The 25064-nt window shown below is 37.5% G+C and overlaps 1 protein-coding gene across 2 annotated transcripts in view; it reads left to right on the top strand.

The window, feature by feature from the left end:
- The window catches only part of rorc (RAR-related orphan receptor C), a 46738-nt gene that overhangs the window by 18705 nt on the left and 2969 nt on the right, over positions 1-25064 (top strand). Inside the window, exons 4-12 of one of the 2 annotated variants that reach the window (XM_055013832.1) lie at positions 12412-12497; positions 13678-13819; positions 13907-14263; positions 20075-20176; positions 20256-20377; positions 22511-22643; positions 22735-22842; positions 22939-23049; positions 24949-25058. In XM_055013832.1, coding sequence (XP_054869807.1) covers positions 12412-12497; positions 13678-13819; positions 13907-14263; positions 20075-20176; positions 20256-20377; positions 22511-22643; positions 22735-22842; positions 22939-23049; positions 24949-25058 — 1271 coding nt within the window. Of the gene's footprint in view, positions 1-12411; positions 12498-13677; positions 13820-13906; positions 14264-16591; positions 16731-17910; positions 18053-18139; positions 18497-20074; positions 20177-20255; positions 20378-22510; positions 22644-22734; positions 22843-22938; positions 23050-24948; positions 25059-25064 lie in introns of those variants that run through there. The other variant, XM_023261845.3, reaches the window with a different exon arrangement.

The raw sequence follows: 25064 nt of genomic DNA, 5'->3' as shown, positions 1-25064 counted from the left end.
GCATCCGGACCTATAAAGTTTCCCATCAGTGTCATTTTTCCGTGTAAATGCTTCCACAAACACACACGCCTGCTCGCCAGAAAGCACTAATCAGGTGAATTCGCTATAATTCCACCTCAGCTTGTTTATTGTGGCACCACTGTGTTAGCAAATTGTGCTGAAAGGCTAATTTCTAATGATTAGAAAATCGTTGTGCAGTTATGTTAGCACATGAACAAAAGTGTGAGTTTTTATGGCCAAACTGTTGAACGGTAGTGTACTTTTTACAAACTAATTTAACATGTGAAGCTGCACAATTCCTCTCCTTAATTACTAACTTATACATGATTTAAAACCCAAGATTCCAGTTTATAATGTGACATTTTACATTCTTTTTGGCCTTTACTTCCACTAAATACCAGCCACCTGAAAGCAGGATGCTTCTCGACCGCAGTGCATCAGTTTGACTGGACTGACTCACGACGCATGAGCTGCAGAAAATGCGTTAAATTTGCTTTTTAAGCGTCAATAACTTCCATTAATTAATAGAATTCAAACCACATGAGTTGTGGGAAGAAGCAGCACTCGAGTTGCTGACATGCCGTTGCAACACGCAAACATCCACAGCTGCTTGTTTAGATGGCGGCGAGATGCAGCGTAACGTCGCCCTGCAGCTGTGGATGCAGCGGCAGGAGGAAACCCAACTCCAATTGATGAAAATATAACTTTTTGTTTCTTCACCACAGCCGGAAAAACAGCAAATTATCTCTTTGCGTGCTGTTACGAGCACAAGAAGCTCGATTCCATCTGAATTTGACACTCGTTTTGGTTTTGAGGGGGATTCCTGCTGCAGTTTCTTTATCAGAAAGGATTTCCTTGTTCCTCTGGGTGCAGAAAAACCTGCACAGCACTTCCAGAGCAGCAGCAGCAGCAGCAGCGAGCGGCTGGCTTCACATCAAAGCCAAGATCAAAAATCGCAGGTGACACATTCCCCCCTACCACCGAAATATGGTGAAGGAGCTGCAGCAGTGGAGCGGATTCATAGCTGCTGTCAGAACATCTCCTCCGAACACCTTCAACTCCAAACTTCAAAGTCACGCCTGGTGAATCCGATGCTAATTGTTTGCTCACGTCGCCTTTGATAATTTCTCCTTTTCAGTCCCGTCTGCAGTTTTTCCCTCTTCTGTTGTTGTCGAATAATCACTAAACTCGTGAAGTTTCTCACACTTAGCGTCGCAGTTTGAATTCGAAAGGACGCTTCACATGTGTAGGCCTGAAATATAATTAACCGGGACGGCTTTTATGAAATATTCAAGGGAAATTGTTCCGATTAATACAACGTTTGCTTCTTTTATTTTTAAATTCAGATTATTTTCAGTCCTAAATCACGAAGAAAATTCCTTCTGAAAGGCACGTTTTTATAAGCTTTTATAGCTCTTGCAAGTTGCACTGTAAAATACATCATAATTTTATTCATTATATTTTCAAATGCAGATAAACAGCATGCATTATTATTATTTGTTTTGTAATAAATCAATCACAGTGTGCTTTTTTTTTACACTAGCTTTGACACAATAGAAAACTTAGTGTGGAAATATTTCAACATGTCGCCTCAGTATCATCTGGAAATTACATTTTTAAGTATAATTATCATGAATTACACAGAATTACAACTGAAATAAAAAAAATATAATTAATAATAATAATGAGCTACGACTATGAAGTTAGAAGTTATGCAGACATTTAAATATTTTGCAAGGTGTTACAAAAAATAAAACAATCCTAAATTGTGTATAATCATTCTCTTTTTGATAATAATGTGTTTTATTATTAACGGTTTACGTGATAAATTAAGAATCTTTTTGGATTGTTTGTGTTTGTGTGTGTTTGTGTGGTTGCGATGTGTGTGTGTGTGTGTGTGTGTGTGTGTGTGTGTGTGTACAAACATTTTTTTTCCTTTGGCTCTCTTGCTTGCGTCTGTACCAAAGTTTAGCTTCCGTCAGAGGAAAGTTGAGGTTTTTTGTCCGTTTACAGTGTAAAGAACAACAGACTGCTGACAAGGAGTTTTAATGCAGAGGCTGATGTGTGTCTGTACCGTCCAGATGCACACACACACACACACACACACACACACACACACACACACACACACACACACACACACACACACACACACACACACACACACACACACACACACACACACACACACACACACACACACTAGTGTCGCAAAAAAGTGCTAGAAATGACTGAAAAATTTAGCTAAAGCCCTCATCTTTGTCTTTCTTCCTATAATTTCCTCAGTGTTTTTGCATTTTGCACCATTTGGCCTCATTTAGATAAAGTTGCTGGCAAAAAAAGTATTAATAATGACTGAAAAATCAAGCTAAAACCCTAATTTTTGTCTTTCCTCCTATAATTTCTTCAGTGCTTTTGCATTTTGCACCATTTGGATTCTCTCCTTCACCACAATAGGTTACATTTTTTGGCTTTTTTGATGTGATTTACTGTTCACGCCATGAAATCTAAACTCTAAAAGGTAAATATGTGAACCTGTTTCCGCCATTTCATTAAATGCATCCTTGCAATATACAAAAATAGTCAAATTTAATGATTAAGGTAAAGTTGCAGGCTTCATTCTTATGCCTTAAATTGACATAATAATGCATTAACTTAATATTTTGTGTAATTTAAACTCAAATTTCTGCATTAGTTGATTTCAAACTTAATTTAAGTAAAGAAATTGGCTGAATAACTGCATTTTTCTTCTCCTTGAGGTCAGAATTTCATATTATCTTAACATATCTGGACAGTTCCAGATGGTTAAAACTTGAAAATATCTTTAAATTATAGAAGAAAAGCTAATTAAGTTAACTCAATGTAGTTTGTTAGTTGAATATAATTTAATTATAAATTCACAAAACTCTAAAAGATAGATGCGTAGAAGTCGTAGCGTTCATAAAGTTTAAGAATCATAATGTCCCGTGGAAAGACATCACGCTGATTTCATAGTCTGTGTTATAAATGGAAGCTTTTTTTATAACTGAGATGAAGGAAAATAATCGATAGATGTGAGTTCTGTGCAGCGGCGTCTTGGTAAACCTGTGTGAGGAAGCGTGGGAGGTGGAACTCTTTTATTTTCTCCGACAAATCAGAATATTTCCATCACTGTACGTCTGCTGTACTCAGACCTGTTCACGTAACAACACATAGTAGAATATAGCACTTGCATTTTCAACAAACTTTCTCAAATAAATGCACTAAATGATCTCATTTCGGTGTAAATATGCAGCTGCAGCTCTGTGTGGTTGGTTTCAGACTGTACAGAGCCACCGGAGCGCAGCGGAAACATAAAATGCTGACAGTGTTTTAAAGAGATTTTAGAAACTGGGCAGCGAATGAGGATTATTTCCATCGTGGATTCATCTGTGATTAGCTGTTTGGTCAGAAAATGGTGAAAAAATGTTGACGAGTGATGACAAAAAATGTCTTGTTTCTTCCACAACCCAAAGACATTCAGTTTGCTGTCGTAGATGAGGAAAGAAACCAAACAATATTCACATTTAAGAAGCTGCAAACACAGACTTTAGTCATTTTACAATCGATCGGTTACATTTTGTTGTTCTATGACTGATGCATTGAGCTTATTTGTACGTTGTGGGCAAGTAAACCTCTAATAATTCAACATTTAGCCATGACATTGTCATATTTTCTTTATTTAAAATAATGATTTTCAAAGACTACTACTTCCAATTTAAGGGAATCGGACATTCTGATACCGATATATTGGCCGATATTGTTTGCATATATGTTGGAAAATAGTGAAAAATGTCAATGAGTGATGATGACAAATGTCTTGTTTGTCCACAACCCAAAGATATTCAGTTTACCGTAGTAGACGAGGAAAGAAACCAGAAAATATTCACTTTTAAGGGAGAAACTGACTGATACTGGATCTTTGGTGCTGATTTTAGGGAATCGGAAAAACTTATACCGATATATTGGTCGATATTGTTAACATATATATTACAAAATAGTGAAAAATGTCGATAAGTGATGATGACAAATGTTTTATTTTGTCCACAACCCAAAGATACTCAATTTACTGTCATTAAGGAGGAAAGAAACCAGAAAATATTCATATTTAAGATGCTGCAATCAGAAAATGTAGGCTTTTTTCCTCTTTTAAAAGTGATTCACGCTGAAATATCAAAATAATTGAGGACTACTAATGGACACATTTCTATTTTTATCATATTTCAGCAACAGTAAAGTTAGAATAACAACAAAAACAACCACATTACCTTTATTTAGATTAAAGCTGGGGTAAGCAGTGTTTTTATTAGCACAGCTGGGCGAAAACTTCATACTGAACTTTCATTTTTGCACCTCAACATGGCTCCATTTTCAGCTTTATTATTTTCTGGAATAATCGATTAGTTGTTTGGTCTTTAAAATGTCAGAAAATGGTGAAAAATGTTGAGTAGTGTTTCCCAGAGATGACAAATGTCTTGTTTTGTCCAAAAATATTCAGTTTACCATCACAGAGGAGGAAAGAAACTAGAAAATATTCACACTTAAGAAGCTGCAATCAGAGAATTTAGACAAATTTTCCCTTAAATATTTACTCTAACTGATTAAATGATAGAATATTTACCGTTAAATCTTATATTTGACAACTAAATTAAAAATAATTTGATTGTAGCAGCTCCAAAATTGAACAAAATGGGCATGTGTTTTAGTAATGTAGCTTTTTCCGTCAACATTTTCTCAACTGATACCTAAAAAATGTGCATAAAAATATGTAATGGAAACACAGTTAATGTGGTGAAGCTAAAATGTAGTCATGTCGTGTGACAAAAAGGCAGTTAAGAGCAAATACAGTTTTGTGGTTTCACGATGATGTGGGAGAATCTGTTGCTGGTGGAAAACACGTAAAACTTCCAAAACATGTTGGTCTGTGAATTTCTGTGAAAATCTGTGAAAATTAAAGCTGCAACGGTTATTTAATAATCAAATCGTTGTCAACTGTTAAATTAATCTCCAGCTATTTTGATAACTGAATAATCAGTTTTGAGTAGTTTTTTAAAGAAAAACACTGTACATTCTCTGATTTTAGCTTCTTAAATGTGAATATTTTCTGGTTTCTTTCCTCCTTTATGATAACACTGAATATTTTCGGGTTGTAGATAAAATAATTTGTCGTCATCACTAATCAACATTTGTCACCATTTTCTCACATTTTATTGACCAAACAACTAAACAGTTAATCATTAAAGCCTTCCAAAGAGTAGTCAACTACAAAAATAATCATTAGTTGCAGCCCTGTTCAGGATAAGTGAGTGAGACAAAGTGTGTTTTAAAACCGAAAGTATTTGCGGCTCTACGAAAATGAATCAGGACTTACCTGTGTTCAGTTGCAAGAAATTAGAGCGAATTAGAGACCGGATGCTGACGAAGATGTGTGTTACTGGTTCAGATTTTGTCATTTCCATTTCTACACGAGCAATGAGAGTAAATTATGTTGTTTGGACACCAGAAAGTAAAATAAGTCCTCTTTTCATGGGTTATTAGTTAGCATCGTGCACGTAAACAGATAAGATCTATGGAGAAAATGTGTTTTACCACCAAAATCTGAATTTAGGCTTCAGTTTTCAGTCATTTCCTGCACTGTGTTCACCTCCAAGACTCAATCACCTCTTCTACTGTTACTGAAACTGCCTCTAATGGAGGAATAAAGGCAGTTTGGAGTTTTATCTCTGAGAACATGCATGCACACAGCAGGAGATGCAGGGTTTGATCGCTGCAGGCCTGCGGCTGCAGATAACGCCTCGAGATTTCAAAAAAAGGTCTCGCGACTGCTGCTGTTTGCAGACAATTCCTCAGTTTATCTGGCAGACTCTCGGACGATTTTCTGCTCGGTAGCAGTACAAAATAGTTCGATTTGCGCCGCCAAGTTGGTCTGAGAGTTATCAGATTTGCCGGGTGGAAAGTCGTTGGAGGGGCCAAGTGTGTGATTTGTGTGTGTGTGTGTGTGTGTGTGTGTGTGTGTGTGTGTGTGTGTGTGTGTGTGTGTGTGTGTGTGCGATTGCGTGTGTGAACAGTGAAAGGTTGTGGGTCACGGTGGATTTCCTGTTGTTTGAGGTTGACAATCAGAACTGAAATAGCAAAAAAGAAAAAAGCTGAGACCACTGATGTTCTCTCGCTGCTGGTCCTACACACTGGCACAAGCTTTAAAAAGACACACACTGAGCTTTGCAGTGTGTATCTGCAGGGAAGTCAGACCTACATGCTGAACATTAAAACCAGAGTAAACCAGTAGAAACCTCAATATTGCTGCATTTTGTAAACTGTCACCTGTGTAGAAAAAGACTCTAATGTAATAAATGAAGGCGGTTTAATGTTTTTGTCTCTAAAAACCTGCATAGAAACACCAGAAATGCTTATTTAAACTGTTAAAACCAGAGTAAACCAATATAAAATTCAGTATTTAGGCATTTTTTTAAGCTGTCACCTGTGCAGAAAAAGATGCTAATGGAGGAAACAAAGATAGTTCAATGTTTTTGTTTCTAAAAATCTGTATAAAAACCCCAGAAATATTTATTTCAACTGTTAAAACCAGTATAAGCTTCAGTATTTCTGCATTTTGTAACCTGTCACCTGTTCTACTGTTTCAGAAAAAGACACTAATGTAAGAAATAAAGCCGATGTAGAGTTTTTATCTCTGAAAATCTGCATAAAAACACCAGAAATGCTTATTTAAACTATTAAAACCAGAGTACACCAGCATAAACTACAGTATTTAGGCATTTTTTTAGGCTGTCACTTGTTCTGCTGTTTCAGAAAAAGACACAAAAATGTGGTTTAATGTTTTTATCTACAAAAATCTGAAAAAAAAACCCAACCAGAAATGTTTATTTTGACTGTTAAAAACCAGAGTAAACCAGAAAAACTTCAATTTTTCTACTTTTTGCTCACCTATTAGCCCCAAGCACTCATTCTGAAGTATTAGAAAAAGCCTCTAAAGGAAGAAATAAAGGTACTGTAGTGTTTTTACATCTGAAAACATGCATACACACACAAGCAGTGTGCAGGGCTGCAAAATATTAGTAAAAACTGATGTTATTTCTAGAACAGAATGGAATAGAACACAATAAATTAGCCTTATTGTCAACAAAATTTGCCATGTTGTTCTAGAAAACGATGCATTTGCAGTTACACAAACACACACACAGATATACTGTACATCCATCCACGTAAATAATAGAAAAAACAATAAAAACATCATGAAAAGCCAACAGCGTCACAGTAATATGGAGAATTTTATCTATGAATATTGTTCCTCAAGTTATTGTGAGGTGTTTGCACATAGTTAATAATGATAATACATTGTATTTCTGTATCGTCTTTAACCCTCGTGTCCTGTGGGACAAATTGACTCGTTTTAAAGTTTGAAAATGTGGGAAAACTTCTATATTTTCACAGTGAAAGCTTCCACATCTTCAACATTTTTGGGAAATTTTTTAACAGTTTTTTTGGTGGAAAAAAATGGCAAAAAAAAGTTTCTTTAAGAACATTCAGAAAAAAATCAACCAAAATCCAGCAAAAATTGCTGGAATTTGGTTTTAAATATTAGAAGTTTTACTGATAAATATGGAATCACTTTAGATATTTTTAGGAATTTTTTTGAAGATTTTTATTCATTTTTTGGAAATATTTACTTTTTAAAAAAAAAAAAATTCAAATTTTTATTTCTTGCCAAATTTGGGGATTTTTTTTTTCTTTTAAATAAAACTTTTAAGGGAAACTTTTAAGGAATTTTTGGAATTTGCTTCCTGAAGGTTTTGCAAATTTTCAGAAATTTGTGGTATTTTTTTGCTGAATTTTTGGATTTTTTTCAGAGAAAGGAACAATATTTTTTGGTTCCTGTAAATGAAGACAACAGGAGGGTTAAAAACCGGAGAAAATTAAAATGCTCAAAATATTGGATAAAACCTTAAAAGAAGACAGTAAACATCAGTGCAACCTTTAAAAGAGCAGTAAATTATCAGGCATCTTCTATTAGACGCTTATTATATCTTTATTTTTGGCTTTATTGTGCTTTTTGTAATTATTGTCCTGCTTCTTTCAATCTGTAATTAGCTGCTGTAACATTTAAATTTCAACAGTGAGGGATCAATAAAGTGTATCTTATCTTATTAAATAATGGTGTTTTTAAAGCTGTTCTCACAGTTCAGCTGGAACAAATAGTGAAAGTCTGGACTGTGGGATGTTTAACAGTCTCTAGTTTCCAGATCTGAGGGGTCGAGGTGCAGAATCAGGTGTCAAAAGTTCAGAGATGAATCTAGAAGTGAATTCAGTGATGAATAGGGAGCCGCTGTATTTCTGCGAGATGTGAGGTTATGTTTCCTTTGCATGCAGTGTTTCTGAATCGTCTTATATCAGTAGTTTTAGCAGTATTAGTAGTCTTGTAATGTTTTGCAAAGTCCTGCAATGCTTCTGAAGTTTTCAAACTGTGATTTCACACCTGAGATGTGAAATCTTGTGGCGATGCAGAGGTGGCGGCAGGTTTTTTCTGTGATTTATACGTCTGGAAAACTTAACTTTTAGGCCTGTAGCACCAACATGTTTTATCTTTAACAGTAAGTTACAATAGATTTGACCTTTTGTCCAAAAACTGCAGCTCCAGGGGTTTGGATGCTGCACTTTAACATATTGCAATACAAATACTGCTGTTTATTGTGGCAAAAATAATAGAGAAACACCAAATCAGGGAGACTTCTTTCATACTTCTTGTTTACACTCTTGTATAATGTAGCACAGTTATGAGCACATGCAGCCACAACGCATCTATAAACACGTCTAAATCAGCTGTAGAGATATTCATCAGCTCAAAACTACATTTTAAAATATTGCTGCCGTATATAGTTGCACAATACTGGGGGGAAGAAAGCTAGTATTGCAAGAAATTCTTCAGTTTTCTGTTGGAAAAATGCAGTATTTTCTCTATTTGAAAAGAATTAATCGCTGTAGAATGATTGAGGTGATTTTGTTAGGAAGTGCATCTGTGTCAAGATTTAAAGCTAATTTTAAAAAAGGCTTTCTAATGTGGTGCAACACAGGGAACGGAATCCAAATTGGCTTTTCAGATCTGGCTTCACACTCGTCATTCTCAGCTTTTAATGGTCAAAATAAGTAGATGCAAAACAAAGTTGACATCATGTTTTATGTAGCTGAAATATTTACGTAAAACTGATTTCCTAATGCCACATAATCTTCTTTTTTAGTGTTTCTTGCTCATTTTGCCGTGCACATGTGGAACCAGCAGGTCAACAAACTCTATATGTCTTTAAAGTTAAAATAAACTACAGAAACCTTAAATTATGCTGCAAGACAGACTTTTCTCGCTGCTTAGTCATGGAAAATGTTAACCTGTTTTCAGATTTCTCATGATGTCAAGCAGCAAACTTCACGCTGCAGTATCAGCGATGAAATAACCAAATCTTCCTTTTTTTTAGTGTTTTTCTTCCCTTCTTCATTATTTTACTGTGTACATGTAGAACCTGCAGGTCAACAAACTGTGTGTTTGTCTCAAAATTAGCTCAGTGTATCCGTGAAACCCTACAAATTGCTGCAACACAGACTTTTCTTGCAAGTTAGTTCCAGAAAAATACCTAATCTGCAAGCAGCAAACTTTCCACTGCAGTATCAGTGATCAAATATGAACCAAATCTTCCTTTTTTTTAGTGTTTTCCTCCTGTCAAATATTAATTTTATTGTGCATATGTGTAGCCTGCAGGTCAACAAACTCTGTATGTCTTTAAATAAATTTAAAATAAACCCGCAAGGCCTTAAATTCTGCAGGAAGACAGACTTTTCTTGCAGGTTAGTCACAGAAAAATACCCAGTCTGCAAGAAGCAAATATCACACTGCAGTATCAGTGATGAAATATTGAACAGATCTTCCTTTTAAAGTGTTTTTCTTCCTTTCTTCATTCTTTTTGCTGTGCATATGTGCAAAATGCAGGTCAACAAGCTCTATATGTCTTTTAATAGTTAAGTTAAAATAAACTCATGAGGCCTTAAATTCTGCAGGAAGACTGACTTTTCTTGCAGGTTAGTTATGGAAAAATACCTAATCTGTATGCAGCAAACCTCACATTTCAGTATCAGTGGTGAAGTATGAACCACATCTTCCCTTTTTAAAGTGTTTTTCTTTCCTTCTGCATTCTTTTTGCTGTGCATATGTGCAGCCTGCAGGTCAACAAACTATATATGTCTTTAAATAAAGTTAAAATAAACTCATGAAGTCTTAAATTCTGCAGGAAGACAGACTTTTCTTGCAAGCTAGTTATGGAAACATACCTAATCTGCATGCAGCAAACATTACGCTGCAGTACCAGTGGTGAAATATCAACCAAATCTTCCTTTTTTAGTGTTTCTCACCTGTTAAACACTAATTTTTCTGTGCACATACACAGTCTGCAGGTCAACAAACTCTACATGCCTTTAAATAAAGTTGTACATTAGATTACATTACTTTAAATAAAATTAAAAAACACTCAGTGCATCTGAGAAGCTTTAAATCAGGCTGCAAGAAGAGACAGGTCTCTTGCAGGTTAGCGATGAAAAAGAAGCAGCAAACTTCACACTGATAAAAAGTCCTCCAAGTGTGACTTCCAGTGTCCCTGTCTGCACTGGTGAGATCTTCTAATCCTTATCGTGGTCAATCTTGAGGTTAATCAGTCGCTGCCATTAACATCAGCTGCGATTTTATCAGCCGTGCGGTTTATTTTTCATGCTTGTGTTTTTACTTCACCTCAGGTCATCCTCAGAAAAGCCTTCAGGTGATCCCTGTGGCACACGCTGACACACTAACACACACTTTGACAGACAATCTGACACAGTTATGCACGGAAATACTACTGTACTCGAACGCACCGTCGACATGCAGAACGGCAGTCGGTGCGTTTGTGGAAGGAAGACAGGACTAGATGACAGAATGATTCGCTTTGTGCCATTCATGCTTCCTGGTTGCTGCAAAACAAACATGAAAAGGCATCGGGTGTGAGTTTGCAGCCTCGTATCGCCTTGTTTTTCCCAGCCAGGTCTTCAGACGGACGTTTTTTTTTTGGTTTTTTTTTTGGTGCTTTTGTGAATCAAATGGCGACAAAAAATGCAGATGTGTGAGAGTTTTCAGAGTTCAGGGGGACGGTGGGGGGAGGTGAGAGGGGGATGGCCGTTACTGGCAGTGATGGAGGAGAAGAGAGAGCATTACTGGCAGCCATGTCCTTTATGAGCGAGACAGAGAAGGATTCACAAAGACAGAAGCGACATGAAAGAGGGACAGTCAGAGCGAAAGAGAAGCCAGGCAACCACTTGAAAGGACTCTGAGGTTGACACCTTCAAACTCACCGCCTTTCTCCATCTGAAAATATTCCACGTCCTCAGAAGTCTTCTTATTGCATTTGATGTCACTTTTCTTGATTATTATTAAGGCAGCAGGAAAATACCTTTGCTCTGGTCACACGGCAACTGACGGATGTTTGAGGGGGAAAGTACAGCAGAAGACGCACTGTGGGAATCATGAAAATGTGGAGAATGCCACAAAAATATCACACTAGTTGGCATATTTGATTTATGCAGTGCCAGATATGTTAACTAGCATCAAATTTCCAAAGATTTGTCGTTTAGCTGTCAACTTTTTATGGTCCATTAATCAGTTTGAGTAATTTATTTAATGAAAAAAGTCTAAATTCTCTAAATTTTCACCCTCTTTTACGACAATAAACTGAATATCTTTGGGTTGTCGATGAACCTTCTCGGGTTTTACCAACATTTTTCACCATTTTGTGACATTTTATAGAACAAACAACTAATTGATTTAAGGAAAAAACATCTAAACTGTGTGCTTTTCAGCTTGTTTTTTTTGTCCTCTATGACAATAAATTGACTTTTGTCATCTTTGGGAAACACTGATCCACATGTTCTGCAAATCTCTGACCTTTTATGGACCAAACTTAATCATCGACAATGAAAATAGTCATTGGTTTTAGCCCTGACACAAGCTTGTTGTTATAAATGTAAAGTTTTGTATTTTTAGATAGATTTTCTTTGATATTAATAATGGACTAATTTTATTGGAATTCTGTGTGTTTATGAGCATGTGTGTGATATTACATTACAATATATGCATCTAATTCATCTGAATCTGGTCTGATTATTCAGCTGCTGCATGAAGAACAGTTAAAATGTATAAAAATCCAATATCTCTGCATTCTCTCATGATTGCAAATGTAATTTATGCCTTCCACGTCGGACTTTTTTGCCTGTTGTGCGGCTGTTTGGTGACACTTGTGTTGAAAACAGAAAAAAAGTTCTGCATTTGAAAATGTTAACGTGACTTCTTGTCCCTGTGTGTTCCTGCAGCCCAGATTGAAGTTATCCCCTGTAAGATCTGCGGTGATAAGTCCTCTGGAGTCCACTATGGAGTCATCACCTGTGAGGGCTGCAAGGTGAGACACAACAAACACACAACAAACACAACAAACACAACAAACACGACACTGCTTTTAGCTTAGCTCTGCATAAAGGCTGGAATTAACAAGCAGTTGTTGGAGGTGCCTAAAGGTGAATTTAAAAAACCTATTTTATCTTGTTTGTTTAATCTCCTGAACTCTGAAATCCCACTAGCAGGTTTTTAAAGGCAGTTTTTACTTTAAAAATCACCCAAATTAACCCATTTATCAGCCAGAAGCTCTAAAGACAGAAAGACTTTCCGCTTTCCCGCAGCACATGAACGTACCACGTGCAACATGTGGTTCAGTCCGGAAAATTTAACAAATCTTAGTTTAAATTTGTGATATTTATTCTCCATGTCTCACTAAAAAAAATACCAAAAAACAAACACCGAAATCTGCGTAAAACAAAAAATAAATAAAAATTGACCAGTCATGATTCACTCAGCTGCAACCAACAGTCACATGAGAAAAATGTTGAGACTTTTTATTGAACTGCAGGCAGTGTTTCCACAGAGAGACTGAGAGGAAAATCAAACCCACTGGATCAATAAAATAAATGCAGCATGGCTCAGAAACAGTAAACAGAGGAGAAAGTTGTTGGAAGATACATTCAGCATGGTGAAACATCTTTCTACAGCTAATGAGCAGATTAGAGAGTAAAAATTGAAGTTAGTAGAGGCTGTAAATAAGAAAATAGTTATATATCTATAGTATATCTATAGTATGTAGAACCATATTTTTCATGGTATTGGTAACACGTGCAGACACTTGAAAAAAAATTAACATGTTGCTTCCCAGTTTTTGACGTTTTTGTAAAACAAATAATCAAAGAAATTCAACTTTTTTCCTCCCACAGTGAGGAAAATGTGACAGGACTAAAACAAAGTCCTGAAACTGATGGAGTTCAGAGTGTTTATGGAGTTTTATGAAAGAGTAAAAGGGATGCATTATGATTTCAAAAAGGTTAGACAGTTATATTAAATATGTGGAGGTAATTAAGGAATAGTTCATTTTACCGTTGTCTGACTTCATATGTTTTGTTTCCAACTTAGAAGAAACATCAGATATTATCCAAGATGTTCTGCATTTATGTACAAACGCTTCATCTAAGTCTTCTAGTGTTTCCTTTTTAACCCTTGTGCTTGTTTCCTGCTCTTTTTAACGCCTCCTTCAGGGATTTTTCCGTCGCAGCCAGCTGCCGACGGTCTCCTACTCCTGCTCCAGGCAAAGCAACTGTCAGATCGACCGAGCGAGTCGCAACCGCTGCCAACACTGTCGCCTGCAGAAGTGTTTGGCTCAGGGCATGAGCAGAGACGGTGAGAAGCTGACACACTTAGACAGGAGAATCTGCTTTATTCTACTTTCTGTTGCTTATTCCTGTGTTTATTTCTTATTCCTCCCAGCGGTGAAGTTCGGTCGGATGTCTAAACGTCAGCGGGATTCTCTGATCGCTGAGGTGGAGCGACACCGACAGCAGCAGCAGCAGCAGCAGCAGCTGCAGGGAGACGTCCAGTCGGTGTTGTCCTTCCCCACCAAGAACCGACAGGACCGCTCCCCCCAGCTGCTCCAGCCCATGGCCTCGGCCTACTCCTACGCTGGAGACGCCGAGCTGCTGCCGTACGCCACCGAGGTCCATCCCTACCTGGTCTGCTCCCCCACCGACTCACAGGTGTCTGGGATGATCTACCGGAACTCTGGTGTCTCTCCAACCTCCAGATCCCAGAGCAGGGGGGACAACGGTGGACATCCTGATATCAGAGGTGAGACACACACTTCTCTTCTTCATCTTGATCACTATAATGACTCATTATCTTTATTTAGAGAGCACTTTAAAAAAAAAAAAAAAAGTGTCACAAAGTGTTTCAGAAGGCAAGAGACAAGTCATGAAGTCACATTTTAATTTTCAAAAGACAGATCAATGCAGTGGTCGAAAAGGTAAAAACATGATTAAAAGACCTGAAAGACAGTTAAAAGGAAAATAAAACCCAGTTCAAAGAGGTTGAAACTTACTGGAAGCCAATTTAAAGAGACTAAAACTTACTAGAAGCCAGTGTAAAGAGGCTCTAACATACTAGGAACCAGTATAGAAAAGTGAAAACATAGGAAGGGAGTTGGCATGAAGATGCTAAGACATACTGTTAGCGGCTGTAATGTGGCTGTAACATAATGGGAGCCGATGTAGAGGCTCAAACATACTGAGAGCCAGTTTAGAGGCTGAAACACACTGATAAACAAAATATAAGGCTAAAACTTGCTAGAAGCCAGTGTCAAGAGGCTCTAACATACTGGGAACCAGTTTAAAGAGGCTGAAACATACTGTTAGCTGATGTGTAAAGGGTTAAACATACTGGGAGCCTTTGTAAAGTTGCTAAAACATATTGAAACCAGTATAGAAGGGTGAAAACATACTGGGATTCAGCATAAAGAAGCCAAAACATACTGTTAGTTGGTGTAATGTGGCTGTAACATACTGGATGCCAGTGTAATTTATCAGCCGTGCGGTTTATTTTTCATGCTTGTGTTTTTACTTCACCTCAGGTCATCCTCAGAAAAGCCTTCAGGTGATCCCTGTGGCACACGCTGACACACTAACACACACTTTGACAGACAATCTGACACAGTTATGCACGGAAATACTACTGTACTCGAACGCACCGTCGACATGCAGAACGGCAGTCGGTGCGTTTGTGGAAGGAAGACAGGACGAGATGACAGAATGGTTCGCTTTGTGCCATTCATGCTTCCTGGTTGCTGCAAAACAAACATGAAAAGGCATCGGGTGTGAGTTTGCAGCCTCGTATCGCCTTGTTTTTCCCAGCCAGGTCTTCAGACGGACGTTTTTTTGGTTTTTTTTTTTGGTGCTTTTGTGAATCAAATGGCGACAAAAAATGCAGATGTGTGAGAGTTTTCAGAGTTCAGGGGGACGGTGGGGGGAGGTGAGAGGGGGATGGCCGTTACTGGCAGTGATGGAGGAGAAGAGAGAGCATTACTGGCAGCCATGTCCTTTATGAGCGAGACAGAGAAGGATTCACAAAGACAGAAGCGACATGAAAGAGGGACAGTCAGAGCGAAAGAGAAGCCAGGCAACCACTTGAAAGGACTCTGAGGTTGACACCTTCAAACTCACCGCCTTTCTCCATCTGAAAATATTCCACGTCCTCAGAAGTCTTCTTATTGCATTTGATGTCACTTTTCTTGATTATTATTAAGGCAGCAGGAAAATACCTTTGCTCTGGTCACACGGCAACTGACGGATGTTTGAGGGGGAAAGTACAGCAGAAGACGCACTGTGGGAATCATGAAAATGTGGAGAATGCCACAAAAATATCACACTAGTTGGCATATTTGATTTATGCAGTGCCAGATATGTTAACTAGCATCAAATTTCCAAAGATTTGTCGTTTAGCTGTCAACTTTTTATGGTCCATTAATCAGTTTGAGTAATTTATTTAATGAAAAAAGTCTAAATTCTCTAAATTTTCACCCTCTTTTACGACAATAAACTGAATATCTTTGGGTTGTCGATGAACCTTCTCGGGTTTTACCAACATTTTTCACCATTTTGTGACATTTTATAGAACAAACAACTAATTGATTTAAGGAAAAAACATCTAAACTGTGTGCGTTTCAGCTTGTTTTTTTTGTCCTCTATGACAATAAATTGACTTTTGTCATCTTTGGGAAACACTGATCCACATGTTCTGCAAATCTCTGACCTTTTATGGACCAAACTTAATCATCGACAATGAAAATAGTCATTGGTTTTAGCCCTGACACAAGCTTGTTGTTATAAATGTAAAGTTTTGTATTTTTAGATAGATTTTCTTTGATATTAATAATGGACTAATTTTATTGGAATTCTGTGTGTTTATGAGCATGTGTGTGATATTACATTACAATATATGCATCTAATTCATCTGAATCTGGTCTGATTATTCAGCTGCTGCATGAAGAACAGTTAAAATGTATAAAAATCCAATATCTCTGCATTCTCTCATGATTGCAAATGTAATTTATGCCTTCCACGTCGGACTTTTTTGCCTGTTGTGCGGCTGTTTGGTGACACTTGTGTTGAAAACAGAAAAAAAGTTCTGCATTTGAAAATGTTAACGTGACTTCTTGTCCCTGTGTGTTCCTGCAGCCCAGATTGAAGTTATCCCCTGTAAGATCTGCGGTGATAAGTCCTCTGGAGTCCACTATGGAGTCATCACCTGTGAGGGCTGCAAGGTGAGACACAACAAACACACAACAAACACAACAAACACAACAAACAAGACACTGCTTTTAGCTTAGCTCTGCATAAAGGCTGGAATTAACAAGCAGTTGTTGGAGGTGCCTAAAGGTGAATTTAAAAAACCTATTTTATCTTGTTTGTTTAATCTCCTGAACTCTGAAATCCCACTAGCAGGTTTTTAAAGGCAGTTTTTACTTTAAAAATCACCCAAATTAACCCATTTATCAGCCAGAAGCTCTAAAGACAGAAAGACTTTCCGCTTTCCCGCAGCACATGAACGTACCACGTGCAACATGTGGTTCAGTCCGGAAAATTTAACAAATCTTAGTTTAAATTTGTGATATTTATTCTCCATGTCTCACTAAAAAAAATACCAAAAAACAAACACCGAAATCTGCGTAAAACAAAAAATAAATAAAAATTGACCAGTCATGATTCACTCAGCTGCAACCAACAGTCACATGAGAAAAATGTTGAGACTTTTTATTGAACTGCAGGCAGTGTTTCCACAGAGAGACTGAGAGGAAAATCAAACCCACTGGATCAATAAAATAAATGCAGCATGGCTCAGAAACAGTAAACAGAGGAGAAAGTTGTTGGAAGATACATTCAGCATGGTGAAACATCTTTCTAGAGCTGATGAGCAGATTAGAGAGTAAAAATTGAAGTTAGTAGAGGCTGTAAATAAGAAAATAGTTATATATCTATAGTATATCTATAGTATGTAGAACCATATTTTTCATGGTATTGGTAACACGTGCAGACACTTGAAAAAAAATTAACATGTTGCTTCCCAGTTTTTGACGTTTTTGTAAAACAAATAATCAAAGAAATTCAACTTTTTTCCTCCCACAGTGAGGAAAATGTGACAGGACTAAAACAAAGTCCTGAAACTGATGGAGTTCAGAGTGTTTATGGAGTTTTATGAAAGAGTAAAAGGGATGCATTATGATTTCAAAAAGGTTAGACAGTTATATTAAATATGTGGAGGTAATTAAGGAATAGTTCATTTTACCGTTGTCTGACTTCATATGTTTTGTTTCCAACTTAGAAGAAACATCAGATATTATCCAAGATGTTCTGCATTTATGTACAAACGCTTCATCTAAGTCTTCTAGTGTTTCCTTTTTAACCCTTGTGCTTGTTTCCTGCTCTTTTTAATGCCTCCTTCAGGGATTTTTCCGTCGCAGCCAGCTGCCGACGGTCTCCTACTCCTGCTCCAGGCAAAGCAACTGTCAGATCGACCGGGCGAGTCGCAACCGCTGCCAACACTGTCGCCTGCAGAAGTGTTTGGCTCAGGGCATGAGCAGAGACGGTGAGAAGCTGACACACTTAGACAGGAGAATCTGCTTTATTCTACTTTCTGTTGCTTATTCCTGTGTTTATTTCTTATTCCTCCCAGCGGTGAAGTTCGGTCGGATGTCTAAACGTCAGCGGGATTCTCTGATCGCTGAGGTGGAGCGACACCGACAGCAGCAGCAGCAGCAGCAGCAGCTGCAGGGAGACGTCCAGTCGGTGTTGTCCTTCCCCACCAAGAACCGACAGGACCGCTCCCCCCAGCTGCTCCAGCCCATGGCCTCGGCCTACTCCTACGCTGGAGACGCCGAGCTGCTGCCGTACGCCACCGAGGTCCATCCCTACCTGGTCTGCTCCCCCACCGACTCACAGGTGTCTGGGATGATCTACCGGAACTCTGGTGTCTCTCCAACCTCCAGATCCCAGAGCAGGGGGGACAACGGTGGACATCCTGATATCAGAGGTGAGACACACACTTCTCTTCTTCATCCTGATCCCTATAATGACTCATTATCTTTATTTAGAGAGCACTTTTAAAAAAAAAAAAGTGTCACAAAGTGTTTCAGAAGGCAAGAGACAAGTCATGAAGTCACATTTTAATTTTCAAAAGACAGATCAATGCAGTGGTCGAAAAGGTAAAAACATGATTAAAAGACCTTAAAGACAGTTAAAAGGAAAATAAAACCCAGTTCAAAGAGGTTGAAACTTACTGGAAGCCAATTTAAAGAGACTAAAACTTACTAGAAGCCAGTGTAAAGAGGCTCTAACGTACTAGGAACCAGTATAGAAAAGTGAAAACATACTGGGAGTTGGCATGAAGACGCTAAGACATACTGTTAGCGGCTGTAATGTGGCTGTAACATAATGGGAGCCGATGTAGAGAGTCAAACATACTGAGAGCCAGTTTAGAGGCTGAAACACACTGATAAACAAAATATAAGGTTAAAACTTGCTAGAGGCCAGTGTCAAGAGGCTCTAACATACTGGGAACCAGTTTAAAGAGGCTGAAACATACTGTTAGCTGATGTGTAAAGGGTTAAACATACTGGGAGCCTCTGTAAAGTTGCTGAAACATATTGAAACCAGTATAGAAGGGTGAAAACATACTGGGATTCAGCATAAAGAAGCCAAAATATACTGTTATCTGGTGTAATGTGGCTTTAACATACTGGGAGCCAGTTTAAATAGCTGAAACATACTGTTAGCTAATGCGTAAAGGGTTGAACATACTGTTAGCCTCTGTAAAGTGGCCGCAACATACTGGAAACCAGTATCAAAAGGCAAAAAGATACTGGGAGTTAGCATAAAGAAGCGAAACATACTGTTAGTTGGTGTAATGTGGCTGTAACATACTGGATGCCAGTGTAAAGATGCTATAACATCTAAAAAACAAAGTAAAGAGGTTGAAACATACTGGGAGCAACTTTAAATAGGTTGAAACACACTAGGAACCACTTTAAACAGGCTGAAATGTACTGGGAGTCAACGAAAACAGACTGAGACATATGGGGAGAAAGTGTAAAGAAGCTGAATTGTACACACAAACAGACTAACAAATGGTTGTTGCAGTAATGCAGGCATGATGAGATAAAGCTTGTAAAATGGTCCTTGTGTCTTCAGAAGTTGAGAGAGATCATATTTTTGAAATATGTCAAAGAAGATAAAAAAGTTGTGCAAGCTTTGTGTTGTACTGCTTAAAACTTGCTCGATATGACTTGAAAGGATCGTTCTTTCTTGTGCTGTGACCCAATAGCAAGAATCTCTGTTTAATGTGAAGAAGGGAGGATGTAACAGGCATATACAGCTGTGTATCATCAGCATAAAAATGAAAAGAGATGCTATGTTTAAGGAAAAGCAAGCAGGAAGCATGAATAGAAAATATAAAAGTGGCTCTAAAATTGAACCCTGTGGCACACCATGTCAAACGTATAGATACATGGCTGTTCACAGAGCCTCCTATTAGACGTATATGATGAAAACCATCAAATTTCTGATTGAAACTTGTCATTTTTTCTTGTTTCGTATTTGTCTATTTTCTCAGGATTCGACTCCAGGCAGCCCACTCACGATCTGATGGCGATTCATCCCTACAACCCTCTGGAGGATCCTTACAGCCTCTATCCTCACTCTCTGCGAAACATAGGTGAGCAAACTGCACAAAGACGTAAAAATGACCAACGATTTATGTCTATATTCTTAATATATTTCTACTTTTTCCCCAGACGAGCTGTGTGCCAGCATCGTACGCTCCCACAGAGAAACCAGCCAGTACCGGGTGGAGGAGCTTCATGCTCTCAGATGGAAACTGTTTAATCGAGAGGAGATCCAGGCCTACCAGAGCAAAGTATGCCAACCAGCCCTCCGCTTCCTCCTGCTCTTGTTTTACTTCTCAGGCTTCCTCTCGCATGCAACCCTACCGAGACAGTCTCAAAACAAAACATGCCATTTCACATGGCTCAGGGCTACTTTTGTTTGATGAATCAAACAGAGAACTGAGAAAACTCAGTTGTTCAATTTCCCCCTCCTCTTCTCTCTTTGATCACCAGTGTGATCAAAGAGAGAAGAGGAGGGTAAATAAAGTGATAAGACACTGAAACCTGAGCAACAACTTGAATGGTCGGGACAGTGAGGATCAGTTTGTGTGGGATGACTGAGATGTTTTGCCCTTTGTGATTTATTTTAGCTTTATAGTGCACAACAGAAGTGACTACAGCCCCTGTGTGACATCACTTAAATGTCAGATGATTCAAAACGGCACCACCTCTCCAGAAATGCATCACTTTTAAGTTAAACAGTAGCGTATTTGCTTTGATGTCAAATTAAAAACACGACAGTTTGGAATTTACTATTTTAAAATTACAGCCCCCACAATAGGAACTCAGTGCAACAAAAGTCAGTACTTCTTTTATCACTGATTATTATTACATGGGAGTTAGGGTTATTTCTGCAGAGATGTTCTCACATTCTTCAGAGACTATTTTTTTCAGCTACATTTTCCTTGAAGGATTGTGTTGCTTTAACTTTCTCTTTACAATATTGGATCAAGTCAGGCCGCATACTTGTCATCTCTGTTCACTATTCTTCTTAGAAACTCCTGATTTTGCTCTTTGGTTGGTTCTTCTACTGAAATATTCCTCTTCTTACAGCTTCTTGTCAGCCAGTATTTTGGCTTAACCACAGACATTCATCTATAAATGTCATCTAACCAACACTTTTTGCTCTCATGCAGCCCCATATCATCATACTTCCACCTCCATGCTTCACTGTCAGGACTATGCATTAACTGTGGTAGTCCTGGTCAGGTTCACACCAAACATGCTGGACTCCATCTGAGCCCAAAAAATATATCTTCATCTGACCAAAGAATGTTCTCTCAGGCTTCTTTTCATGTTGTTTTACAAAGTTCCATTGTGAAATTTTATGCCAAACAACAAGCAAGGGTGTTTTTCTTGGTCCCCATTCATAGATTTTGATGTATTCTTCACTGTCTGATCTGCCACAGAAATTCTGATTTCCTTTGCTAACCCCTGTTCCAAGTCTGAAGCCACTGCTGTCTGTTTTTCACAGTTAGATTATGAAAGTAGTTCACTGTCTGTGGAGTCATTTTAGAAGGACGACCACTGCAGCCCTGATTAGTGACACTATGGCTCCTCATATACCTCCTGATTAGTGTGTTTCCATTTATTTTCAGGTGATCACTGATCTTCCTGTATCATTTTCCATCTCTGTGGAGTCTCACAATGACAATTTTTCAGTTCCTGTGTACAATTCTTCTTCACATGGAGCCATGATGCAGACATAAACACAGTCCATAGGTCCAAAACTGAGAAAGTTCTGCTGTTCACAGCTTGTTTTAGAACCATGTTCATGCAGTTAGACAGATTGAAAATCACATCTGGACTCAGTTTAGTTTCATTGATCAGAGGTGGATTCACTTTTGTTGTACTTAATTTCTACTTTGGGGCCTGAATTTTCAAAATATTCATCCTAAAGCATGATATTATATGTAATTCTATGACGCAGGGGTGCTTTCCCTGCTGTTACACACTACCATTCAAAAGTTTGGGGTCATGTAGAAATGTCCTTATTTGTGAAAGAAAAGTGCTTTTTTTCAATGAAGATAATGTTAAATTAATGATAAATCCAGTCTAGACATTGTTAATATGGTAAATGACTATTTTAGCTGGAAACGGCTGATTTTTAATGGAATATCTACACAGATATAACATTACTCCTGTGTTCTAATGCTACATTGTGTTAGCTAATGGTGTTGAAAGGCTCATTGATGATTAGAAAACCCTTGTGCAGTTATGTTAGCACATGGATAAAAGTGGGAGTTTTCATGGAGAACATGAAATTGTCTGGGTGACCCCAAACTTTTGAACGGTAGTATATTACTGTATGTTGCAAAAGGAGATCTGTTCGGAGATACAGCTTATAATCTTGTACTTCCTCTCCCTTTTACTCTTGTTTGCAGTCGGTGGATGAGATGTGGCAGCACTGTGCCATCCGACTGACCGAAGCTGTTCAGTATGTGGTGGAGTTTGCAAAACACATCCCAGGTTTCCGAATGCTGAGTCAGAATGACCAGATCGCCCTCTTAAAGACCGGTGATTGTCCCTTCCCTTTGAAACGTGAGCTTTATCCACAAATTTAAAACATTTGCTCTTCTGTTTCTAATCCATTTTTCTTACCTTCCAGGCTCCATGGAGGTGGTTCTGGTCCGGATGAGTCGCTTATTCAACACGGAGAACAACACCGTGTTCTTCGATGGGAAATTTGCTGGAACTGAAGTCTTCAAGTCTTTGGGTGGGTATATCAGTAAAGGTGTGAAACCATTTGTGAATAACCTCAGTGCACATTTACGACGACTTATCAAAGTTCTGTGGTTCTCTTTTGTCGCAGCGTGTGGAGATTTAATCACGGCGGTGTTCGACTTCGCTCATGGGATGTGCGCTCTGAAGCTCACTGAGCAGCAGATCGCTCTGTTCAGCGCTCTGGTGCTGATTAATGCAGGTAAGATCAACTCAGACTCTTTATTCTTCACTTTATTCACACTACAATAAAGTGGGAGGATGCTGACATTCAGTGGTGATGGCTAAAACAGGAGATAAACATGACCTGGCTTCAAATATTACGTTTTATTTACATTTTGGAAGCTCATTTGTCTTTATTTGTTCTTCAGGATTCACCTAGTATTTAGTTTTATGAATATTAGATCATCTTTCAACCAATAAGTGCACACTTTGACAATATAGTTTGTTGCATTTTGACCAAATTTTACGAACAAAAACATATTTTATCTCTAAATATAAGACTTTTTCGTCTGTTCGATCACATTTTGCCCTGTGGTTTTCTTCTTTCACTCATTTATTCTTTTATTAATTCACACACAATAAGCACAAACATAAATAATAGTACTTGTAGAAGATTTTTTCCACATTTCAACACAAATATTAGTCCAAAAATATCACAAAGACACAGTTTGGGACAAAAGTCACCAAACATTTTTCAGATCACAGCTTCTAAAATATGAATATTATCTGGTTTCTTTTCTCCTAATGTATATAATTAGCTAGTTGCAGCATTTTAACAGTTTAAATTATGATCATGTGTCACACAATAGGAAGTGGATTCTATACAAAATTTTTGTCACAACATTTAAACTATTTTTCTGGATAGAGCTTTATTTCATTTTATTTTATTTTATTTTTACCATTTACTAACAACTAATTGAGAGAATAGTCATCTATAGAAATGATTGATAAAGTAGTTGACGCCGTATAATATAGATAATTTGTGAGATTTTTTTTCTATTTAGATGATACAGTTGACTTACATACACATTAAAATGATTAAATATATGTTTTATTATATGCAATTCACCTGTGACACAATTTTTAGTTTAAAGACTAAACAAATAATTGATTTATCAAAAAAGCAATCTACAAATTAATTGTTGATGAAAATAATGTATATGATATTGTTATTATGCAGTGAAGGGAGGGACGTGTTTATTTTAACCTTATCTTGGTTTTATTGGGATTTAAAGCAAGTTGTTATAATAAAGGATCAAAATGTTTAAACAAACAGTATTAAAAAAACTGCTTTAGCTCAGCTTCAAATCTTACACACACCTTCGTCTCTGCTTTTCCATCAGTAATAATTTTATCTTTATAATCACAGGTCACAGTGCAGTTCAAAAACATATTTAGCTAATGAAGCTGCAACAATTAAACAATTAATAAATTCATCAGAAATTGGTTTAATATTAGATTAATCAGTTTATGTTTTTTTTTTCAGGAAAAAGTCTAAGTTCTCTGATTGTAGCATCTTAAATGTGAATATTTTCTGGGTTCTTTACTCCTCTATGACAGTAGACTGAATACGTTTGGACAAATCAAGACATTTGTCATCATTTCCTGACATTTTTAGACCAAACAACTAATTGATTAATCAAACTTGAATAATAATCAACAGATAATTGATTTCTTTCAGCCTTAGTTACAATGTAATATTAATACTAAAGGGTGGAGGGAGAGAGGTGTTTTTTTGCAATCTTGGGTTGATTTTATTGTAGTTTCATTGCAAGTTGTTATAATAAGGGGTTAAAACTAAAGTAAACAGCAATAAAAAAGTAAACGCCAACTGTTTTGATAATTTATTAATCAGTTTAAGTGGTTTTATTTATGAAAAAAATGTCTAAATTCAGTGATTGCAGCTTTTTAAATGTGAATATTTTCTGCTTTCTTTCCTCCTCTATAACAGTAAACTGAACATCTTTGGACAAAACAAGACATTTGGGGAATAAAGCTCAAGATGACAGACAAAACATAAGAATATATAGCTAATTGATTACTGGAGAAGATAACCAACAGATTAGACAACAAAATAAACTTTTTCTTTCATGTGCAGACCGTCCATGTCTGGAGGACAAAGGCAGAGTTCAGCGAGTGCAGAGAAGCGTTGAGTTTGGACTCACACATATTCTACACCGAGACAACCAGGAGAGTCTGATGCACAAGGTACAT

This window comes from Amphiprion ocellaris, chromosome 9 (assembly GCF_022539595.1).
Source record: "Amphiprion ocellaris isolate individual 3 ecotype Okinawa chromosome 9, ASM2253959v1, whole genome shotgun sequence".
In the NCBI taxonomy this organism is placed as follows: domain Eukaryota; kingdom Metazoa; phylum Chordata; class Actinopteri; family Pomacentridae; genus Amphiprion; species Amphiprion ocellaris.
This window is presented reverse-complemented; position numbering and strand designations above follow the sequence as displayed.